A 23710-nucleotide genomic window follows, 5' to 3' on the forward strand; every position below is an offset into this window, starting at 1 on the left:
ACTCATTGTCATGTTCAAGAAACCAATTTGAAATGATTCGAGCTTTGTGACATGGTGCATTATCCTGCTGGAGTAGTAGCCATCAGAGGATGGGTACATGGTGGCCATAAAGGGATGGACATGGTCAGAAACAATGCTCAGGTAGGCCGTGGCATTTAAACGATGCCCAATTGGCACTAAGGGGCCTAAAGTGTGCCAAGAAAACATCCCCCACCCCATTACACCACCACCACCAGCCTGCACAGTGGTAACAAGTCATGATGGATCCATGTTCTCATTCTGTTTACGCCAAATTCTGACTCTACCATCTGAATGTCTCAACAGAAATCGAGACTCATCAGACCAGGCAACATTTTTCCAGTCTTCAACTGTCCAATTTTGGTGAGCTCTTGCAAATTGTAGCCTCTTTTTCCTATTTGTAGTGGAGATGAGTGGTACCCGGTGGGGTCTTCTGCTGTTGTAGCCCATCCGCCTCAAGGTTGTGCGTGTTGTGGCTTCACAAATGCTTTGCTGCATACCTCGGTTGTAACGAGTGGTTATTTCAGGCAAAGTTGCTCTTCTATCAGCTTGAATCAGTCGGCCCATTCTCCTCTGACCTCTAGCATCAACAAGGCATTTTCGCACACAGGACTGCCACATACTGGATGTTTTTCCCTTTTCACACCATTCTTTGTAAACCCTAAAAATGGTTGTGCATGAAAATCCCAGTAACTCCGCAGATTGTGAAATACTCAGACCGGCCCGTCTGGCACCAACAACCATGCCACGCTCAAAATGGCTTAAATCACCTTTCTTTCCCATTCTGACATTCAGTTTGGAGTTCAGGAGATTGTCTTGACCAGGACCACACCCATGCATTGAAGCAACTGCCATGTGATTGGTTGATTAGATAATTGCATTAATGAGAAATTGAACAGGTGTTCCTAATAATCCTTTAGGTGAGTGTATGCCCTTATTGAAAAGGGTTCCCTTACTGAAAGCATACTACATACTAGCACACTATTAAATACTTTATTACACAATGCCATTACCACTGCAGTATTTTTAAACTAAAATGCAAAGTAATGCAAAGTAACCATTGTTATTTCCTAGATGATAACTGGAGGCCACTCATTGAATTAAACCAAAGTCCTTTTAAGGCAAGTCGGGTTACTCCGTGTCTCCATACAGCAATTTTTCTATGGATACAAGTACAGCTCATATCTACTTTATTAGGGAAAAACCAAAATCTCCCCAACCGACACTAGTATTCCATTCTGAACAAAGCCTGACATTTGTTGGCCTAAATTCCCCAACAGACTACACAAAGGCTATGTAGGTTACATCATTTGACATGTGGAGTATAATCGCCTCCAGCACAAATAAAGCCGTGTGAAACTCAGGACTTCACCTGTAGGAAATGTATATGGTCCTCTGTGTTTGAAAGCATCTCTAGCTCAGCCTCTCCTCTTCTATGTTCAATTATCTGTTGACTCAGTCGTTCTAGAAGCTTCTCCGTCTGGCCTAGAGCTGTCCTCTCCTCACCTCTGATCAGCTCTTTCGCCTCGTTGTGCTTCCTTTCGATGGAGCGCAGCAGTCTGGTGAAGATCTTTTCACTGTCATCCTCAACCACTTGTGCAGAACGCTGCTCAGATGTTGGTAACGGAAAGGAAATTGTTCAGTTTATGGAACTAAATATATCAATGTCAGATTTGTTTCACCCAAAAATGAGAAAAATTAGAAATACTTGAACTATACAGGAAACTCAACATTTCTGTTTAGTTCAAGTGGTAGTTTGATTGCCAGGGAACCTTGAATGAATGCACTGTAAATTGCTTTGGATAAAAGTGTCTGCCAAATGATTCAATGCAAAACTTCAATGTTTTGAGCTCTTCCGGTGCAGTGATCAATAAACATGTCGAGACAGTGCTCAGTGTCACTCACACAAACACTAAACACCATCAGAGTAACACGTGAGATTTAAATAATGCAGTAAACATTAACTTAAGTACATCAAATGTAAAACAGAACACCCCAGTGTACGTAACTGATATAAAAAATACGATTAAACATATCTATTCCCGTAAAATATAATGAAATGTAATGGGTCACGCATGGAATTCTGGGAACGCCCGATTACGTTTTTTTTTTTTTTTTTACTGTAATTTAAACAATAATTTACTTTAAAAAGTACAAGTACTCTCTTGTTAAACAATGTAAATTTTGACCATTAATTATACAGGAAAATCTTAGTTTTTACATCTAAAACATTTAATATTTACAACATTTTATTGTAAAAAGTACTGTATTGTATTTTAAAATATATTACAACATTTTACTGTATATTTTACAGTTAATATTCGTTAATCAATTAAAATTTTATTTCTGTAGCATTTTTACAGTATTTTACTGTTAAAATTACAGACATTTTTACAGTGTAGAATATAATATTTTTGTCCACTTTGGATTCATAGATTTTTTGAAGAATATTTGTAGCATTTTCTACCAAAAAAAAATGTAATGACTAAAAAATGTATCAAAGAAAAGGTATTAAAATACTTTTATGTGCACATTGATTGCAACTTAATCATTAATTTCAAGAGTTTTCAAAAAATGTTCAAGGCAAAAATGATATATATATATATTCATCATAAATGATGGATTTAAGAATATCAAGAAGTTTTCTCATGGTTTAACCGTAGGACCTGAACAAGAGGTCATGCCTTTCCATAAAAACATTTTACAAATCTGATTAAAAACAAACAAACAAAAAAACATCATATGCAGGTTTTAAATGGTCCTCTCTACCAGAAATAAACAAATCTATAAAATGGCAACCTACATGTTGGTTATGCCACATGATTTGGTGGACAAAACTTTTTCAAATATTTATGATATTTTAAACAAAATTGTTTCCTTGCATATTTTCCAAGAAATAAGAATAAATGATCATTCTGCACAACTCATGCCATTTATAATTCTTTAAAAAAAAAAAACTAAGAATTTCAGCAAATTAGACTTCCGGGTTCGCCTATAAAATGACATCATGGCTGAACAGTTGTAGCCTTTATTGGGTGACTACATTTGTCCGATTGTAACGCTTCAAATTTGAATATGTGACAGAGATTTAGAGGACAATATTTTCAGCAAATAAGGACTTTGCACCATGGTCCTGGAGGAACGTTGTCTTTTTTGTGTACTGTACTAACCGTATATGGTTGAAACGACAATAAAAACCACTTGACTTAAGCAACTGTATGGCTTTAGAATAATTGAAATATAGTACGAGTTGGATTACTTTTATGGACCTTTAATGATATTTTTTCAAGCTTGACAGCCACTGATCACTGTCAACATTCTGTCTAGTATCTTTAGTGTTCTACAGATGCGGTTGGAATGGCAAAAGGTTGAGTAAACGATGAAAGAAATTTCATTTTTGGGTGAAGTCTTGAAGTCTTTTTCTTTGATCTCTGATGGAATCTCAATTTCCAACACTGAGAATTTCCACATCCTTTGGTTTAAAGGTGCTGTAAGCGATGTTAGCCATTCTGGTACTTCAGCTTCGACTTGGAGACCGTTGTAATCGAAGATGAAGCAGGAGAGCGTCTCAACGAATCTCAAGAATAAAGCAAATATGCCATTTGATGTCAGCAAACCCAAACATTTGGATTGGCTTGTACAGGTACTGTTGCAATAAATGTCAAAAGCAACGGTAGCAAAATGGCATTTTCACACGACAAAAAAAATGGATAACTCTCAAACTGACTTTCTAAGCTTTTCAGTTTTGTGCCGAAATCTGACTGCCTGCCGGATTCTGACTCCCGCCAACCTGATTGGCCCTTATCCCTAAAGCCCAACCATACACCCACCCCTAACCCTAAGTTTATTGGTCCCTACCCCTAAAGCCCATCCCTGCACCTAACCCTAATCATAAGGATACTAGGGAGTCAAAATTCGGCACTACACCGGTGCCCAAATATGGGCTACCAAGTCAACAGGCAGAATGATTGCAAGGCAGAGAGTGCTTCAAAGTCTTCTGATTGGCTATACAAAGAATCTGGCCATTTCCCCCCAGCTGTTATCAGAGACTATCACTGATACAGGCGTGACATTGCATCTATTAAAGTGATATCTGACAAGTAATGGAGATGTTTTCTGCGTGTCAATTCATAAAATAAATCACTTACTACAACTTTAACACTAGCAAACAGTTAGGCTCAAAGACATATTTGTGTGCTGTTCACAGAGTCTAGAGCTGTCACGGAGACTGGTGAGACATCTCACAACACTTATTTCATTAATATCTTTCAGGAAGTATGAATTTTGTATTTCTTTCCGTGAAGGCAGAGCCATTAGTTGACTGTCATACATAACAAATTAATATTATTGAAATACATATGAAAATATGAAATATCTTTCATGTCGAAATGCCCCTTCCAACTTCACAACTTGGCAACTCTGGTATCATCCAGAATTATGAGATTCCCCACTAGTACATACGACTCCGCTTAGTCATTAATTTGCTCGTAACTCGTGACGATATTTCCAGTTCCACTTGAAGAACACATTACCTTGATGTATTTTACAATGTTTCGCAGTTCCTTTTCTCTCTCCTTACACCTCTGCTTTGACTTTCTCCACACTTCCTCAAAGTGTTTCTGTTTAAAAATCATGAGATTTAAAATCATGAGAATCGTGATTTGTTAGCCATCTTAAAACGTTTTACAAAATTCTGTATTGTGTGATTCAAAGATTTTAATTACCTGTTTGTCGGTCCTCTCCTCCATAATTGATACTGCGCTGTGTCCCTCGTGCCCATCCTTTAGGCATGAACTACAAATGCACTGTTGGTCGGTGCGACAGTAAACCTCCCGCAGTTTATTGTGCCGTGAACAAATTCTCTTCTGCGATTGCTTTGTAACTTCAATAAGCTGATGCATCCTTCCTCGATTTCTTTCGTTGTGAGGTTTTAGGTGAATTTCACAGTATAACGTCTGACATTTCACACAAAACGTCACAGCTCTATGCTTCCTCCCAGTACAAACGTCACAGTCCACATCCTTCAAATGACTCTGAAGAAAATCTTGAACTCCAGTTCTCCTCAGTTTTTCCACAATATCAGCCAGCATCGTGTTTTTGGACAGCGCAGGTCTGGGACTAAAGGTTCTTCGACACTGAGGGCAGCTGTACTCTTCTTTTAACTCAAATTTCCTCCAGTAACCTTTAATACACTCCATGCAATAACTGTGACCACAGGGAATAGTGACCGGCTCCCACAGCACTTCCAAGCACACCGAGCAACAGAATTGGTCCTTGTCCACAGAGATATTTGTGTCAGCCATTTTTTCTCACAGCTGTGGTTGGAGTAGAGCGAAATGAAAGACAGAACGGAGGTCAGGAAGGCAGGACAATAGAGGACGGTGACGAGAGTGTTTGTGTATAAACTGGGCGTGGGTTACAATGCAGGTAGAAGCTTATCAGGTTTCTATTTAAAACTAGCCTGAAGCGGCCAATCAAACATGAGAATAAAAACATCGCACTTTGCTTTTATGCAAACCAAGAGTGCCAGGTGGTCAAGCTTCACATGCAACCTGTATATAGAAATTATAATATGATATATATATATATATATATATATATATATATATATATATATATATATATATACACATACACACACATACAGTGTTGGGAATACACAAACAGAATACATGTAACAGGATTACGTATTTAAAATACAAAATATTAGTAATTGTATTCCACTACAGTTACAATTTAGATCACTACATTACATAGAATACAACTACATTCAAATATTTTGATTACTGAAGAGATTACTTTGCATTTTATTGTCATTTGTTTCATTTAATATTTAGTCATATTCAGATGGAAAACATTTATAAATATAAATGATGCGATCCAAAGTGCATTTGAACAGCGGTGAAACACTTTCTTATGATGTGTTACATTCATACGAGCAGACAGAGAAGTACGTTTGAAGTAAGTTTGGAGCAGAAGAAATAGAAATAATCCTTGTGTAAATTGTTAGCTTTACGCTAAGCTAAAATGCTATTTCTAGCCATTATACATGCACGTTACCAGACACAATCATATTTTTTATCAAGAAAATTCACGTTAGATCATAATTTCATTTTTCTTTTTTAGTTAGTAAGACCTTTGATATTAGGGCAAAAATCATATTCCTGATAATCATTTTTGTATTGTTTTCCTGTAAAAATATCTAAAAATCCTTAAAACAAGATCAGTTTGATTGATCTTGTTTTAGAAACAACACTGCAGAAGATATTTGGGTTTTTATAGTCAGAACAAGTGAAAAAAAATCTACCAGTCCTGAAGAAGTAATCCAAAGTATTTAGATTACATTACTGACCTTGAGTATCTAACGGAAATACGTTACAAATGACATTTTACAGCATGTAATCTGTAGTGGAATGCATTTAAAAAATATCCTCCCAACCCTGTGTGTGTGTGTGTGTGTGTGTGTGTGTGTGTGTGTGTGTGTGTGTGTGTGTGTGTGTGTGTGTGTGTGCATTTACACAACACACACACACACACACACACTCTATCGGTCAAAAGTTTTGAAACACTCATTCTTTATGATAATTTATAATATAATAAATGTAATAATTTTATAAAAGATATAAAAAATATGGAATAACACGCATATATATATATACTATGTACACTCACCTAAAGGATTATTAGGAACACCTGTTCAATTTCTCATTAATGCAATTATCTAATCAACCAATCACATGGCAGTTGCTTCAATGCATTTAGAGGTGTGGTCCTGGTCAAGACAATCTCCTGAACTCCAAACTGAATGTCAGAATGGGAAAGAAAGGTGATTTAAGCAATTTTGAGCGTGGCATGGTTGTTGGTGCCAGACGGGCCGGTCTGAGTATTTCACAATCTGCTCAGTTACTGGGATTTTCACGCACAACCATTTCTAGGGTTTACAAAGAATGGTGTGAAAAGGAAAAACATCCAGTATGCGGCAGTCCTGTGGGCTGAAAATGCCTTGTTGATGCTAGAGGTCAGAGGAGAATGGGCCGACTGATTCAAGCTGATAGAAGAGCAACTTTGCCTGAAATAACCACTCGTTACAACCGAGGTATGCAGCAAAGCATTTGTGAAGCCACAACACGCACAACCTTGAGGCGGATGGGCTACAACAGCAGAAGACCCCACCGGGTACCACTCATCTCCACTACAAATAGGAAAAAGAGGCTACAATTTGCAAGAGCTCACCAAAATTGGACAGTTGAAGACTGGAAAAATGTTGCCTGGTCTGATGAGTCTCGATTTCTGTTGAGACACTCAGATGGTAGAGTCAGAATTTGGCGTAAACAGAATGAGAACATGGATCCATCATGCCTTGTTACCACTGTGCAGGCTGGTGGTTGTGGTGTAATGGTGTGGGGGATGTTTTCTTGGCACACTTTAGGCCTCTTAGTGCCAATTGGGCATCGTTTAAATGCCACGGCCTACCTGAGCATTGTTTCTGACCATGTCCATCCCTTTATGGCCACCATGTACCCATCCTCTGATGGCTACTTCCAGCAGGATAATGCACCATGTCACAAAGCTCGAATCATTTCAAATTGGTTTCTTGAACATGACAATGAGTTCACTGTACTAAAATGGCCCCCACAGTCACCAGATCTCAACCCAATAGAGCATCTTTGGGATGTGGTGGAACTGGAGCTTCGTGCCCTGGATGTGCATCCCACAAATCTCCATCAACTGCAAGATGCTATCCTATCAATATGGGCCAACATTTCTAAAGAATGCTTTCAGCACCTTGTTGAATCAATGCCACGTAGAATTAAGGCAGTTCTTAAGGCGAAAGGGGGTCAAACACAGTATTAGTATGCTGTTCCTAATAATCCTTTAGGTGAGTGTATAGATGGATAGATATAAATGAATAATTCATTATTTTAGAGATAATTATGTTAAGTGATTTTTAAATTTAAGGCATATAAACATTTGCATTAATCATATTTAATATTATAGACCTCATACAACCTTCATGTTTACATTTAGAGACTGGTTTAGTTATTCTGAAGACTCATTATTAGACTCATTAACAGGTCGAAATCTACAATCAGCAATTCAAAATTTAGATGTAAGAGGAGGAAGTTTAACATTGAAAAAGACAGGTTTATGTTCGGTTAGATTAATGTCGTCTGTAAACACATTAATAATGAATAAACCCCAAGGATAAAATCAGCTGAAGAGTGTGACCGTGTCTATGTGTGCCATCACAGACTGGCTGTATTACATTAAAAAATCAATACGTTTAGAGAACTGTCGTACCGGTGGTTTAGACGGACAACATACATGGATATTAAAATCCCCAATGATCAGAAGATTATCAGTGGTGGGAACAATGAAAGAAGGAAAATCTATAAAGTCCTTATCATATTTGGGCCGGGCGGTAGATAAGAGCACAATATACAGTGTGAGCCAGTTTCAGTTTAACCAATTGTAGCTCAGAACATGAATATTTCTCCATTAGGCTGCATTTAAAACAGTCTTTAAGAAGTGTTGCCACACCCCCCACCCTGACCAGTAGTTCTAGGGGTATTAAAAACATTGCAGTTCCTTGGCAATAGTTCAGAAAGAAGGCAGGTGTCCAGAGGGCCGAGCCATGACTCGGTCAAAAATAGAAAGTCCAGTTCAAATGATAGCAAACAAAATGTTTATATTTCATGATTTTATTCTATTGATCTCACGTTTAGTAGAGCAGCCTTAACTGTAGTAGAGTTCAAGGACTGTGATGTGTTGATGCTGAACGCTCCAGCTCCCTTAGATGGCGATAATCCATCTGTGCTTTATTTTTAGAAAACGCAGAAATTCTGGCGCAGACTGTTCTGAAATGTATTGTAAAAAAGGCTTAAATATTGATCTGTTTCTCACCCACACCTATCGTATCACTTCAGAAGAAATGGATTTAACTGGATTTTACAACTGGAGTTGTATGGATTATTTTTATGCAGCATTTATGTGCTTTTTGGAGCTTCAAAGTTCTGGCCACCATTCACTTATATTCTATGGACCTACAGAGCTGTGATATTCTAAACTCCTTAGTTTTGTTCAGCAAAAGAAATACATACACATCTTTTTATTACAATCCATCCATATAGAAAATTAACAAACAAAAACACTGCATGGAAGAAACTTTATTTTTCATGTTATGAAAAATATACATTTAGCACCCTGATTTTAAAAATACTTGCAATTAAACATTGTTTAATACACACAAACGGTTCAGACAAATGTTAAGAAGAGTCAACATCTTTTACAGTACATTTTAGTAATAGATAGCATCACTCATAAAGCAATTACACTGATATATCACGGTTTAATATATAGGCATGATTAATACTTAATTCACATGAAATCACTTGGAAAATTTGGATAATCTCACACTTTGAATGAACTTTCACTCGAAACACATCTTTAGTTGTAAGAGAACAGAAATTTATGTTGCTACTATTGAGAAATTTACATTTTGAGACACTGAAACGTATCTGTATTTACATTTCTGTCTTTGTTGGTATGGTTAATGCAGCTTTCAGTCTTTAACCATTTACATGTTTCATAAAAGCAACGGAATAAAAACACCTTTTGGCCTCTATCATAATCCTCCTCTCTCAAGTCTAATCAGGCGTTTTTGGCTGTTACTTGCGTCTCCTTCGCGGCTGCAGTCTCTGACGAGAACTTAATGCTCTGGATCCTGAAGAGGACGGAGAACATAAGGTAATGATTAGAGGCAGGGAGGTCAGATATAGTGTTGTGGACTGGCTGAAGTGTGCAACATTATTTGAAAAAAATTACCAATCTGGATCAGATTGATTAACAGCAAGACCAAAAGACGTCTATCTTGTTTTTGTTTATGCAAAGCAGTTAGAGCCGTGGCATAGCAGCTAGCACACTGGGTTAGGGTTACTCTATCTGACACATTGAGCTTTGGTGCTCATACAGGCGACACAAGTCTCTCCTCTACATAGTTGCATAAGGCCAAAAAATAAACATTTAGAAAAGCTACATTTTATTTATTCTTTGTTAATGCCAGGAGAATATAACAGGGGGTACAATGATATACATTTAAACTAAATGCACTTTGACAAGGAAAAAAAAAGAAAATCCCACACAACATTGAAGGAATGTTCTGGGTTCAATACAAATTAATTTAAATTAACCACATATGTGGCATGAAGTTGATTTCCACAAAACAAAATGTATAAAAAAATAAATTAAAAAAAGTAAAGATCATGGTTACAGAAGGCACTTACAATGGAAGTGAATGGGGCCAGTCCATAACTACTAAAATAGACACAGTTTATCGTGATTTTAATGTATTTAATGTTGATTTCCACAAAAATGTATTTTGACTCATCCCTCCTTTATTTAACACTTTAAGAAGAGGCCTGTGAGAAAAGAATGTCTTGACCATCACAAAATAAGTATCGTTTGAAAGCTTGAAATCTACTTTCCAATGCATGCAGGCATTAGGACAAAAACTGAACAAGTGCTTTGAAATTTGCAGACAAATTAGAAGTGTTCTGTTTTGATAATTTATTAAAGAAAATGTCAATAAATTTGCACTGCACATATTATTGCAATCAGTCAAAACATTACTTAGAGGAGGTGATTATCTTTCAAAGGAGCCCACACACAAGGTAATCAGATGCATAGATCATTAGATAATCCATATGAAGCACAATGTTACATATGACCACCAGGAGAGGGCGCCACAGACTCAATGAGTCAAAAATCACCCATTCTGTGAAATCTCTTTACTAAAATCTTGTGTGCATGTTATGCATACCTTTAGTCATTGTTGTGTTTGCATATGTAATTAGCTCTTTTGTACAATTATTATGTTTTATATGTTTGGAGACATTTTTGGACACTATGATAAATAATTGTTTTAATGCTTAAACTTTTTGTTGCTTTGTCGTATCAACACAAACATTTTCGTAGATACTGATGACAATATAAGGAACAAAACATGTCACTGAAACAGGAAATCTTAAAAAAAAAAAAGCCTTCAGAGCTTAAAGGGTTAAAGAAAATCAAAAAGCATTGTTACAGTAAAGCACTTGCAATGCAAGTGAATGGGGACAGTCCAAACATTAATATAAACATTGTTTCAAAAGTATAGCAACAAGATGTAAACATTATACATGTTATCGTGATTTTAGTGTGATCAAATCACTTACTAACCTAATCTGTGTTGACATATTACAAAATTGTTGTCATGACAATGTTATGCCAGTTAAAACTAGAAGCATTTATATCAGACTAGTCATTTTAACATATATAATGTTTATATTTTTGAAACGGTGTATTTAATATTAATGGGCTGGCCCATTCACATCCATTCTAATTGCCTTTTTTATTTAAATGAGGGGCGAGTCTGAATACATTTTAGTGGCAATCAAAATCATGTCACAGATCCCGTCAACTGAGCTTAAAATGTACTGAACCGTAACATTCATTTAACATCTTCAAAGACAGAATTGGATCAACAGTGTGACATCATAATTCCACAATAAAAGATTTTCCTTATACTTACCATGTGATGACAATGGAAAAAGACTAAATGTCGGGGCATTTATGGTAAAAGGATTTTGTCCGGACTGGCCAAAGAGTAGTGGTGTTGATATAGCTATGAAATGAAACAATCCTGTTAGCACCGAAAGCAAATTCACATTCATATCAAAATCAGAAATGTTTTTAATGAATGTTTCATCAGATTAAGAGAAAACTTCGTCTAACAATAATATTCTATTAAAGTTGGAGTATATAAACTCAGCGAAAATAGAAACGTCCCTTTTTCAGTACTCTGTATTTTAAAAGAATTTTGTAAAAATGCAAATAACTTTAGAGATCTTTATTGCCTTTTTACTGACTCTGAAAAACACCAAAAGAAAGATGCTCAGGGTCCCTGCTCATCTGTGTGAACGTGCCTTAGGCATGCTGCATGGAGGCATGAGGACTGCAGATGTGGCCAGGGCAATAAATTGTAATGTCTGTACTGTTAGACGCCTAAGACAGCGGAACAGGGAGACAGGAAGGACAGCTGATCGTCCTTGCAGTGGCAGACCACGTGTAACAACACCTGCACATGCTCGGTACATCCGAATATCACACCTGCGGGACAGGTACAGGATGGCGGCAACAACAACTGCCCAAGTTAACCAGGAACGCACAATCCCTCCATCAGTGCTCAGACTGTCTGCTATAGGCTGAGAGAGGCTGGACTGAGGGATTGTAGACCTGTTGTAAGGCAGGTCCTTACCAGACATCACTGGCCTATGGGCACAAACCCACCTTCGCTGGACCAGACAGGACTGGTAAAAAGTGCTCTTCACTGACATGTCGTGGTTGACCACGGGTGATGGTCGGACTTTCGTTTATCATCAAACGAATGAGCGTTACACTAGGCCTGTACTCTGGAGCGGGATTGATTTGGAAGTGGAGGGTCACGGCATCATTGGACTGAGCTTGTTTTCATTGCAGGCAATCTCAACACTGTGCATTACAGAGAAGACATCCAACTGCCTCATGTGGTACCCTTCCTGCAGACTCATCCTGACAAGACCCTCCAGCATGACAATGCCACCAGCCACGTCTGGGACCTGTTGGATCGGTGGGTGAGGGCAAGGGCCATTCCCCCAGAAATGTTTGTGATCTTGCAAGTGCCTTGGTGGAAGAGTGGGGTAACATCTCACAGCAAGAACTGGCAAATATGGTGCAGTCCATGAGGAGGAGATGTTTGTTTGTTTGTTTGTTTACTTTATTTGTACCCGTAGGTAAATTTGTTTTACAGTGCAATGACATTCTATTCTATGGCATCCAATACAAAAAACACAAAACACAGGACACTACACTACACTACACATTAAGGACAGATAAAAAAATACTCATAAACTTAGTGAAGTGCTCTCAAAAAGATAATGCTCTCAAGAGCATTTCATATAATCTTTATAACGTCTTAAAATCATAAGACCCCTAGTACATATCTGAAAAAACACCTCTCAATAATTGGACCATGTGAGGTCTCATTCTCCTTAAGTAAATTCATCTGCATATTTTATAATAAATCTGTTCTCATACATGCTTTGACACATGTTAGTATATAAAATAAATAAAAGTGGGGACAGCACACATCCTTGAGGAGACCCTGTAGAGGAACTCATCTGTTTAGATAAGACACCATTAACTTTTACTCTTTGTGTTCTATTAGTTAAGAAATTCAAAATCCAACCAAATTATTACTTAACACAAACTGATCTAAAAGCCTCTTAATTAAAATGTGTGGTTGAATTGTATTGAACGCCGAAGAAAAGTCAACGAATAAAAGTCTAGCATGTGTCCTCTGTCCATCCAAGTGTCCTAATAGCAAATTTAACATTGTGACTGTAGCATCATGTACTCCTCTGTGAGGTCTATATGCAAACTGCATAGGGTCCAATCGATATTCTGTCCACCTCAAAATCTCAGACCGTACTAATTTCTCAAGGATTTTCATTAAAATGGAAGTCAAAGCGACCGGCCTAAAATCATTTATCATCTTAAGGCCTCTACATTTAGGGACAGGAATGACCACCGCATCCTTCCAAAGGATCGGTACATGTTGTGTTTTCAGAGACTTATTACAAATTTCATGAAATACAGGGCTTAATTCTTTTGCACATGACTTTAATGGTCTGCCACAAATGCTATCAGGACCTGGGCTTTTATTTGCCTTTACACGTCTGAAAGCTTTTTCAACATCCTGAAGGTCAATGTTAAAATGCTGATCATCCATTAACTTAACGCTCAATTCCTGGATTTCTTTACTAAAATTCAAATTGTCAAAACTACAGTAAAAATCGTTTAGTGCATTTGCTAGTTCAAAATCAGAACTAAAACCATTTAAAAAAATCTGATTCTGATTACTGCAGTTTGAGTTTTGAAAGCCTACTGCAGTACATAATGCAGCTGGTGGCCACTCCAGATACTGACTGTTACTTTTGATTTTGATCCCCTCTTTGTTCAGGGACACATAATTCAATTTCTGTTTGTCACATGTCTGTGAAACTTTGACCTGTGAACAGTTTATGGCTTAGTTGTTGAATATTCTTATGTTCACACAAATATTTACACATTTTAAGTTAGCTGAAAATAAAAGCAGCTGAATGTGAGAGGACGTTTCTTCTTTTGCTGAGTTTAGCTCTGCTCCAAAACCGAGTGAGCTGCCTACATAGACCGCATTTAAAGGTATCACATTCAGTATGTGCACTCTCGACGCAAAGGCTCCAAGAGGTACAGTAGGTAAGTAACAGCAGAACTCATTTTTGCCCCCATCCACTAGCTGTTTTCTAGATTTGTTTTTAGTGCAAGAATACAGTCAGATATGCCTCAATTTGGCCCAAATCTATGGCAGCATTGTATGAATCCTTCATGGAGATGTTAGTCAGTCCAGAGAAATGCTGACTAAATAAATCTGCCTTTATATTTAAAAATGTATTATTTTACCCACTGTGTATGCTATGTATTCTTAATTGTTATTAGAATAGTGTCATTAGCTTAGTAACATGTTAAAGGGACAGTTCACCCAAAAATGAAAATTGTCACTGTATATTTACCCCTGACTTTCTATCTTTTTCTTAACACAAAGGGAAGTTGTCAAAAGTTTGTGCTCGATGTCATAAAATGGCAGTTTATGGTGACCACCACTTCAAGCTTCAAAAGAACACACAAGTATAATTCAGAAGTTTAATAAATTGTTCCATGAGACTCATGATTGTTATGAAAGCATACGATAAGGTTTGGTGAGAAACAAACTGAAATTTAACGCGTTATTTATCGATAATATTCACTGAGGGTTGATCTCCTGTGCGCATTCATTATAGAGCACGAGAGCAACATTGAGGCGTTCAAGCAAAAACTTGTCTTGTTTATCTAAAAACAGATCCTCCACAACGTTAGTGACAACAGAAAACACAACACAACTGCACACAAACCAGAGAACAGAACTTACATGCAAGTACATGAAGAGTTTGTAGCCGAAGAATTGATGCATTTCTATGCCCAGCCTTGCTTTTTTGAACTGGGTATTCGGAAATCATCAGAAACAGAGGCTACAGGCAGCCACGGTCACATCTTGTCCTAACCTGATGGCAAATGACAAGCGATAAAAGGTATATTTTCTATGGTTATCAGAGTTTTTGTCCTAACCAGCAGTGACAAGCGACGGTACATTGTATCGATCGCTTGTTTTCTATTTTCGGCATCGCACGGTAACTCCGTCCACTGTGAACTGGCACCGGTCCAAAAACTTTCCAAACAAAAGGCTGGGTTTAGAAATGCATAAATTCTTCAACAGTAAACTCTTCAGACATGTTTAGTAAGTTCTGTTCTCTGGTTTGTGTGCAGCCGTGTTGTGTTCTGTTGTCACTATCATTGTGGAGGATAAACAAAACAAGTTTTCGCTTGAACGCCCCAATGTCGAGAGGGCGCAGTTTGCTGTTCCTCTTGTGCCCTATAATAAACTCACAAAGGAGATCAATGGTCAGTGAATATTTTCCCTAAATAACACATTAGATTTCGGCTTGTTTCTCACCAAACCTTATCGTATGCTTTCATAACAATCATGAGTCTCGTGGAACAATTTATTAGACTTCTGAATTGTATTTTTGCTTTCTTTTGAAGCTTGAAGTCATGGTCACCATAAACTGCCATTATGACATCACTGAGCACAACATGTTTTCACAATTTCTCCCTTTGTGTTAAAAAAGTGATATAGGGTAATAACACGGGGTTGAGAAAACAATGATTGAATTTTCATTTTTGGGTGAACGAATCCTTTAAGACAAAGTTCAAATCTTATGAGTCCCAAGCTTACCATTTCGGTTAGGATGCTGCCTTAGAAGCAGAAAAAACTGCTTATATAGACAGCTTACTAGGTTTGGGAAGTGAGCTCACATAAAGGTTTCTGTCTAGGCTGAATTTATGGTGTTTATGGCTCTTACCTAAGTTAGAATCTGGTTTTTGGATCGTGGACTGAATAATAGTAACATCATTCACTGTGAAACAGAACAGGATATTTAGATTGTCATTGTATAAAACAGTCAATATTGATTTTTTTTCTTTCTTAATGGCTTTAAATGCCTCATTTTAAACACAATGCATTAACACCCCTTTAAGTGAAGTATGTTCACCTTTCTCCGAAATACTGACAAATCCACCTTGGCAGACATCGTCTAAGAGAGCTTGGAACTCGGATACCGCTGTCATGACGATCCCAAAGTTTGGCTCAAAGGTGATTGCAGGTAAGACAACAGGCGCAGGCTGAGCACACACAGACCTGCAATTCTGAGCAACAGTAAAAGAAAAATAATACAGTGAAAGTGTAACATTCATATTGAAAGGCAAATAAATGCAACTATATTACCTGTAGGCAGAGGTCTGACTTAAAACGAGTACAAATTGAAAACTCAAAATCCAATTACTGATATGTATTTATATCCACAAAGGCTAGTTTTCATCTTTGCCTCTACATATCATGACAGATTATAGCAGAGAATGATGTAATCTCATGTGTGTGTCATTTTCTTAGAAGTACATTTAAATATGAGGACGCTCAGTAAAGATCCTTTTCATACATGGCTCCTAAACTATGGAATAATCTCCCTAACACTGTTCGAGATGCAGACACACTCCCTCAGTTTAAGTCTAGACTAAAGACTCATCTATTTAACCAGGCATACACCTAATTTATCCATCAACCCATAATTAGGCTACTTTAGTTCAGTCTGCCGGAGCCAGAAACCGTGATCATGATCTATAACGCTGCAATAAATTGAATGGCATCAATACTAATATTTATTTATTTGTTTCCCTGTCTCAATCATGGGACTCCTATCCTGAGGTCACCAGAACCAGCTGGATCCAGCTCCATTCCTGCTTCGTGTTGGACTCCACTGCTATGTGTCGCTGTGTGATGACGACTATAGCAGCTGGTGCCAGTCAAACATCACTTCAGTCTATTACGACGGACTTCAGAAGATGAACTGATGCCAACTCCAACCATAAGACATGGGATACTTCATATGCCACTGCATGAACCTTGGATTTAGGACAGACCCCACCACAAATACTGTCCAGGTTGAACTGCCATGCACCTCAATGAACTCTGCCTGCATCACCTCGGCCTATTGATGGACTACACTCATGACTAACAATTGCCAACAAAAGCCTTTATCAGCCAACTAACAAAGGACGATGCATCAATGTGAACCTCTGCAGTTAATCCAAGATGCACTTCAAAGACATTGGTCATTAATCTTTCAGTTATACATACAAAATCTATGTTTAAACACGGACTCTTAACACTTCCTTAGTTTAATAATTTTAAACCGTGACTTGCACTATACATAAGTAATATTGGCATTATATTCATGATGTTAGTCAGAGGGGAACTGGCCCCTACAGTGAGTCTGGTTTCTCCCAAGGTTATTTTTTTGTATCTTCTGTAAAGCTGCTTTGAAACAATGGGTGTTGTCAAAGGCGCTATACAAATAAAAATGACTTGACATGGTTTTGGGAAACGTTTCTATGCGAACGATCATATAGATGTTGGTAAATTTCCACCAGCTCGATAATAACGCTAGACGGCGGTGTTTATGTTAACTAAACGCAGTGAACGGGAATTAGCTGCCGACATCAAGGTAGTTGGAGCTCCTGGTCACACCTACCAATGACATGGACCAATGGCAGGAAGTTCTGCTAAAAGTTCGCTCAGGCTAGTAGTTACGAACCACCGCAACAAAACGCAAAAACACCTTGTTCGCCATTTTGTTCTAAATTACGTCACACCCCTTCGTTCTTCGATTCCGTATGAAGTATATTCGGGGCCGTGATATCAGGAATTTTTTAGCTATTCTTTTTCTATAATGAAAACATAGTTAACAGGGACTGTACAGCTACATACAAGTGAAAAAGCAACATAAATGTAGTTAATATGACACGTGCACTAAATTCTCTAATGGTCACTGTATATTTTCATTGGAATATTTAGATGCACAAAAACAGCTGGGAATTTCTGCAAAACATCTCCTGTTGTGTTCCACGGAAGAATGAATGTCATACAGGTTTGGAACGACTGTAGGTGAGTAAATGATAACCGAATTTTCAATTCAAAAACTACAAAAATGTAAACTAAAGATATATTACTACATCCTACAGTAACTGTAAATGTTCACAATGGAGTATGTTATATTAGTGTAATATTGCGTGTTCAATACAAGTCAAGCTCATTGCTAATTTTGATTACCACAAAAGTTACTTTCGACTCGTCGCTCTTTATAAAACAATCTATAAAAACAAAAGTAGCAAAAATCGAGGTTACAGTGAGGCACTTACAATGGAAGTGAATGGGGCAATTTTTGGAGGGTTTAAAAAGGCAGAAATGTGATGCTTATAATTTAATATAAGCACTTACATTAATTCTTCTATTAACAATTGTGTCTTATTTGAGCGGTAAAGTTGTTTAAATTGTAATAAATGACAGGGTTAATGCAGTTACGTTGTCTTGGCAACAAAGTTTTAAAATTGGATACAGCTTTACATGGAAAAGGTTAGCAAGCGATTTAAACACGTCATCACACATATTACACATATTAAGTCGATTGAGCTTAACTTGTACTGAACCAGGAATATTTCTTCTGGAAAGTTACCCTGGTAACTTTCCAGAAGATTGTAGTTTCAAACTTCAGGAAAGGTGATTCATAAATAATCACTACTGAGTCCTTGTTCAAGACACCTACTTCCAGGTTATATAAGAGAGACTGTTGTTATATTTAGGGTACTGTATATCAGCTAGGAAAAGAATTGGTTAAAAATAAACATTACCTGCAGGAAGGCGATATGGTCCTCTGTTTGGAAGAGCTCTCCTAATTCAGCATGTGTTTTCTTCAGCGCCGTGATCTCTTGTTCCAGTTGATGAAGAACTGCTTCAGCCTGATTCACTGCTGTCCTCTCCTGACCTCGGATCAGCTCCTTCACTTCAGTGCGGCGCCGCTCTATAGAGCACACCAGTTCTGTGAAAATACGCTCGCTCTCATCGAGTGCCGTCTGTGCGGAAATCTGAGTGGATGCAAAAAAATAAAAATAGCATCCATTGGTTAGCCAATCGTAACAGAGGTGGTCTACAGAAACATCAACAACCTGTTTAATTCCAAGGGTCAGAGAGAGGGTGGAAAATGGTCATATAATATATAATAAAAAGGGCAATTACATGAATTTGAAAAGCTTTAAAAGTTTTATAGTTTTTACACGTCTAGGGTTCTGTTTTTGTTTAGATATATTTTAAAGAGTATAAATATACATTCTAAGGTCAGTGAAAAATCATTAGTAACAGTCAGTATCTGGAGTGGCCACCAGCTGCATTAATTACTGCAGTGAATCTCCTCCTCATGGACTGCACCCGATTTGCGAATTCTTGCTGCAAGATGTTACCCCACTCTTCCACCAAGGCACTTGCAAGATCACGGACATTTCTGGGGGGAATGGCCCTAGCAGGTCCCAGACACGCTTGATGGGATTGAGATCCGGGCTCTTCGCTGGCCATAGCAGAACACTGACATTCCTGTCTTGCAGGAAGGGTACCACATGAGGGAGGATGTCTTCTCTGTAACGCACAGTGTTGAGATTGCCTGCAATGACAACAAGCGCTGTCCAATGATGTTGTGACACACCCTCCATCTCCAAATCGATCCCGCTCCAGAGTACAGGCCTCGGAGTAACACTCATTCCTTCGACGTGAAGCGAGAGTTCGACCATCACCCCTGGTGAAACAAAACCGCGACTTGTCAGTGAAGAGCACTTTTTGCCAGTCCTGTCTTGTCCAGCGAAGGTGGGTTTGTGCCCATAGGCGACGTTGTTGCCGGTGATGTCTGGTAAGGACCTGCCTTACAACATGCCTACAAGCCCACAGTCCAGCCGCTCTCAGCCTATTCCGAACAGTCTGAGCACTGATGGAGGGATTGTGCATTCCTGGTGTAACTCGGGCAGTTGTTGTTGCCATCCTGTACCGGTCCCGCAGGTGTGATATTCGGATGTACCGATCATGTGCAGGTGTTGTTACACGTGGTCTGCCACTGCGAGGATGATCAGCTGTCCTTCCTGTCTCCCTGTACCGCTGTGTTAGGCGTCTCACAGTACAGACATTACAATTTATTGCCCTGGCCACATCTGCAGTTCTCATGCCTCCATGCAGCATGCCTAAGGCACGTTCACACAGATGAGCAGGGACCCTGAGCATCTTTCTTTTGGTGTTTTTCAGAGTCGGTAGAAAGGTTTCTTTAGTGTCCTACGTTTTTATATCTGTGACCTTAATTGCCTTCTGCCTGTTAGCTGTTAGTGTCTTTACGACCGTTCCACAGGTGCAGGTTCATAAATTGTTTATGGTTCGTTAAACAAGCATGGAAAACATTGTTTAAACCCTTTACAAGATCTGTAAAGTTATTTGGATTTGTACAAAATTATCTTTAAATTATCTCTAATACAGTGTCCTGAAAAAGTTTTTTTTTGCTGAGTTAAGATACTAGTCTACATGTTTCCTCCAGCATCTTCACAAGGTTCATTGCTGTTGTTCTACGATTGATTTGGACTTTTCACCACAAACTACGTTCATCTCTAGGAGACAGAATGGGTCTCCTTCCTGAGTGGTATGATGGCTGCATGGTCACATGGCGTTTATACTTTTGTACTATTGTATAGTACAGATGGATACGTAGTACCTTCAGGCATTTTGAAATTGCTCCCTATGAACCAGACTTGTGGAGGTGCACAATTTATTTTTCTGCCGTTTTCAATCAATCAATCAATCAATCCATTTTATTTCTATAGCACATTAAAAACAACACGTGTTTACCAAAGTTCTTCACATTATAGCATAAACGGATCATATAAATACAGAATGTAGAAAATATAATGACACATAACAAAATAAGCAACCCACATTAAGCACAGTTAAAAGCAAGTGAAAAAAGGTGAGACTTCAAGGTGAGACTCAGGCTATTCCACAGCCGTGGTGCCACCACAGAAAAGGCCCGATCTCCTTTGGGGATCGTTAAAAATAAACTCTGCGAAGACCTTAGTAGTCTAGAAGGTGTGTGTCGCTGAAGGAGAAACGTCTTGGCTGATTTCCTTTGATTGTTCTATGATGTCAAGCAAAGAGTCACAGAGTTTGAAGGTAGGCCTTAAAATACATCCACAGGTACACCTCCAATTGACTCAATTAGCCAAATAGCCTATCAGAAGCTAATTGTCTAAAAGCTTGACATCATTTTCTGGAATTTTACAAGCTGCTTACAGGCACAGTTAATTTGGTGTATATGAACTTCTGACCCACTGGAATTGTGATGTAGTCAATTAGAAGTGAAACAATCTGTATGTAAACAATTCATGGAAAAATTACTCATGTCATGCACAAATAGATGTCCTAAACGACTTGCCTAAACTATAGTTTGATAATATGAAATCTGTGGAGTTTATTGACCATAATTTTCAATTAAACTGTAATTTTGCCAAATTATGCAAAAAGTGTGAAAATATCATTTGTGTATTTAATCAAAAAAGTGTCAACAAAGAGAATACTTGAGCTATGAAATGTGAAATATTTCAGCCAATTTTTAAGATTAATGCATTTTAAAGGGGTCATGACATCAGGAATAAAATTGTCTTTGATATTTTGACTTTAATAGAGGTCATTGCAATATAAAAACATACTGTAAGTTTCAGAACTGGAATTCTTTATTCAAGCCAAGCTGTAAAAACGGCTCATTTGGAATTTGTGACATCATAAGAAACAAATACATCAGCATAGGACTGCCATTTCAGTAGAACATAAAGGCCAACTTTTCGTCATTGCACCCTTGGCCCCACCCACTGATGCTCAGTCAGTCACACAGGTGAAGAGGAGAGAGATGGGGCCTGTCATGGAGATTCATCCAAAGTGGACACTATAATGTGCCTGTCTGGATTTAAATGTTTTTCTACATAAACATGCACAGCTTTGACTGTCATTATACATATCGCGCCGGTTTTAAAAGACGTGATGTCATGTAATAAAAAGGATCCCCTACTGTCTTGCTGTTGAAGACGTCCTGGACTGTTTTTGCACCCATCTGTGCTATTTTTAATCGTTGGTCTTTTGTAAACATGCACTCAATGGACGTCTTTGATCATTCTGATGCATTTCTAGCGATGTGCGCTGCATTTTAAGAGTGATACAAGTGCCTCATTTTGCTGCTGCCACTGACTGCGAGCAACACATGCAGGTCTTTGTGTAACCAACTCCATTCACAAACGTCACAACTGCTTGATCGTTTATGCTGTTTTAGAGGGAACAGATTGATACATTCAGATTAAATGTGTTGTTAAATATATTTAATGTTATGTGCTAACTCTGAAATGTAGTGTGGAGTTTGTTCATTTTCTTCGGACTGCATTTCAAAAATGGCTGTATTGGAAGAGCTGCATGATGGTAGCCAATCAAAGGAGTGGGCGTCTACATTGAAGTCTTAAAGGGCCAGGCAGCTTAAAACTGAGCACTTCAGACAGAGGGCCAGAGACAGGGTGGAAAATGATTATATATATGACTCAATTTTGACTGTTATATGACTCAATTATGACTGTTTGGTTCAACAACAAAAACAATTATTAACATTAAAAGTAAAACTCAGGGAAGATAATACAATATATATATATATATATATATATATATATATATATATATATATACACATACACACATACACATATAAGTATGTCATGACCCCTTTAAATTTCATAATAAAATTTCATCCAATTGTGTCATGTTTACCTAAATTAAAGATACTTAAATATTTAATTTTACAAAAGATTGCTAAAATTAAAAAAAAAAAGCTTTATTTTATTAAAGAATTTTATGAAATTGAAATGCGTAAATCTAATAATTTTTTTGAGTGAAGTGATGTTTGAATACAACAAAGAAAAATCAAGGTTAATAACACTTGTGATCAGAATATTTTTTATTGCCGATCATTTCCAGTCAAGCTGTAATTTTACAAAATCATTCAAAGTGTGAAAATATAATTTAATTACGTGTATTTGAGATACATAAAACACAAGCTGTGAAATTAGCCTTAGACAAAATTCATCCATTTCAAAAACATAAAAAAAGTTATTTCCATCACCGACATTTCCGCCACAGAATTCTATTAAATGCAACAGTATTTGAGATGTGCTAGAAATGTAATGACTTTCAGAAACAAATGACACTAATCTCCTGTTGTACATGTACGTACACTGTTGGACATGGTTAGTAGACAAATTAAACTAGATAAACTTACTTTCTTGAAATTCACAGGGCTAAAAGTGCCCAAAGTTCAAGAAACACATGTATAGAGTACATTATGTTTAGTCTGGCCAGTGAATCATTTCTGAAGACAGCTCCACAAAAACAAACTTCTATTGGAGAACTAAAAGTTTAGTGATGAAGGGCTGATATTGATTAAACCATAGACTGTAAAAAAAAGATGGACGACGCCCCTTCGCTCTTTTCCATTGATGAGAACTGAAGCCGCCAGTGTCCCGATATGGCGTTGACATCTTGGGACTTGAGTCTGCGCAGTTGCGATTTCGGGACCAGACCTGCGCAGTAGTG

At 37.7% G+C, this 23710-nt stretch overlaps 1 protein-coding gene across 1 annotated transcript in view; it reads right to left on the minus strand.

The window, feature by feature from the left end:
* Window positions 1–23710, minus strand: part of LOC127649743 (E3 ubiquitin/ISG15 ligase TRIM25-like) — a 30780-nt gene that overhangs the window by 4230 nt on the left and 2840 nt on the right. The window contains exons 3-11 of the mRNA XM_052134969.1: window positions 18913–19146; window positions 16221–16374; window positions 16032–16085; window positions 11588–11680; window positions 9691–9742; window positions 9453–9463; window positions 4743–5326; window positions 4551–4637; window positions 1391–1624 (exon numbers count right to left, since the gene is read on the minus strand). Coding sequence (XP_051990929.1) covers window positions 1391–1624; window positions 4551–4637; window positions 4743–5326; window positions 9453–9463; window positions 9691–9742; window positions 11588–11680; window positions 16032–16085; window positions 16221–16374; window positions 18913–19146 — 1503 coding nt within the window. The remainder of the gene's footprint in view (window positions 1–1390; window positions 1625–4550; window positions 4638–4742; window positions 5327–9452; window positions 9464–9690; window positions 9743–11587; window positions 11681–16031; window positions 16086–16220; window positions 16375–18912; window positions 19147–23710) is intronic.

This window comes from Xyrauchen texanus, chromosome 9 (assembly GCF_025860055.1).
Source record: "Xyrauchen texanus isolate HMW12.3.18 chromosome 9, RBS_HiC_50CHRs, whole genome shotgun sequence".
NCBI lineage: Eukaryota > Metazoa > Chordata > Actinopteri > Cypriniformes > Catostomidae > Xyrauchen > Xyrauchen texanus.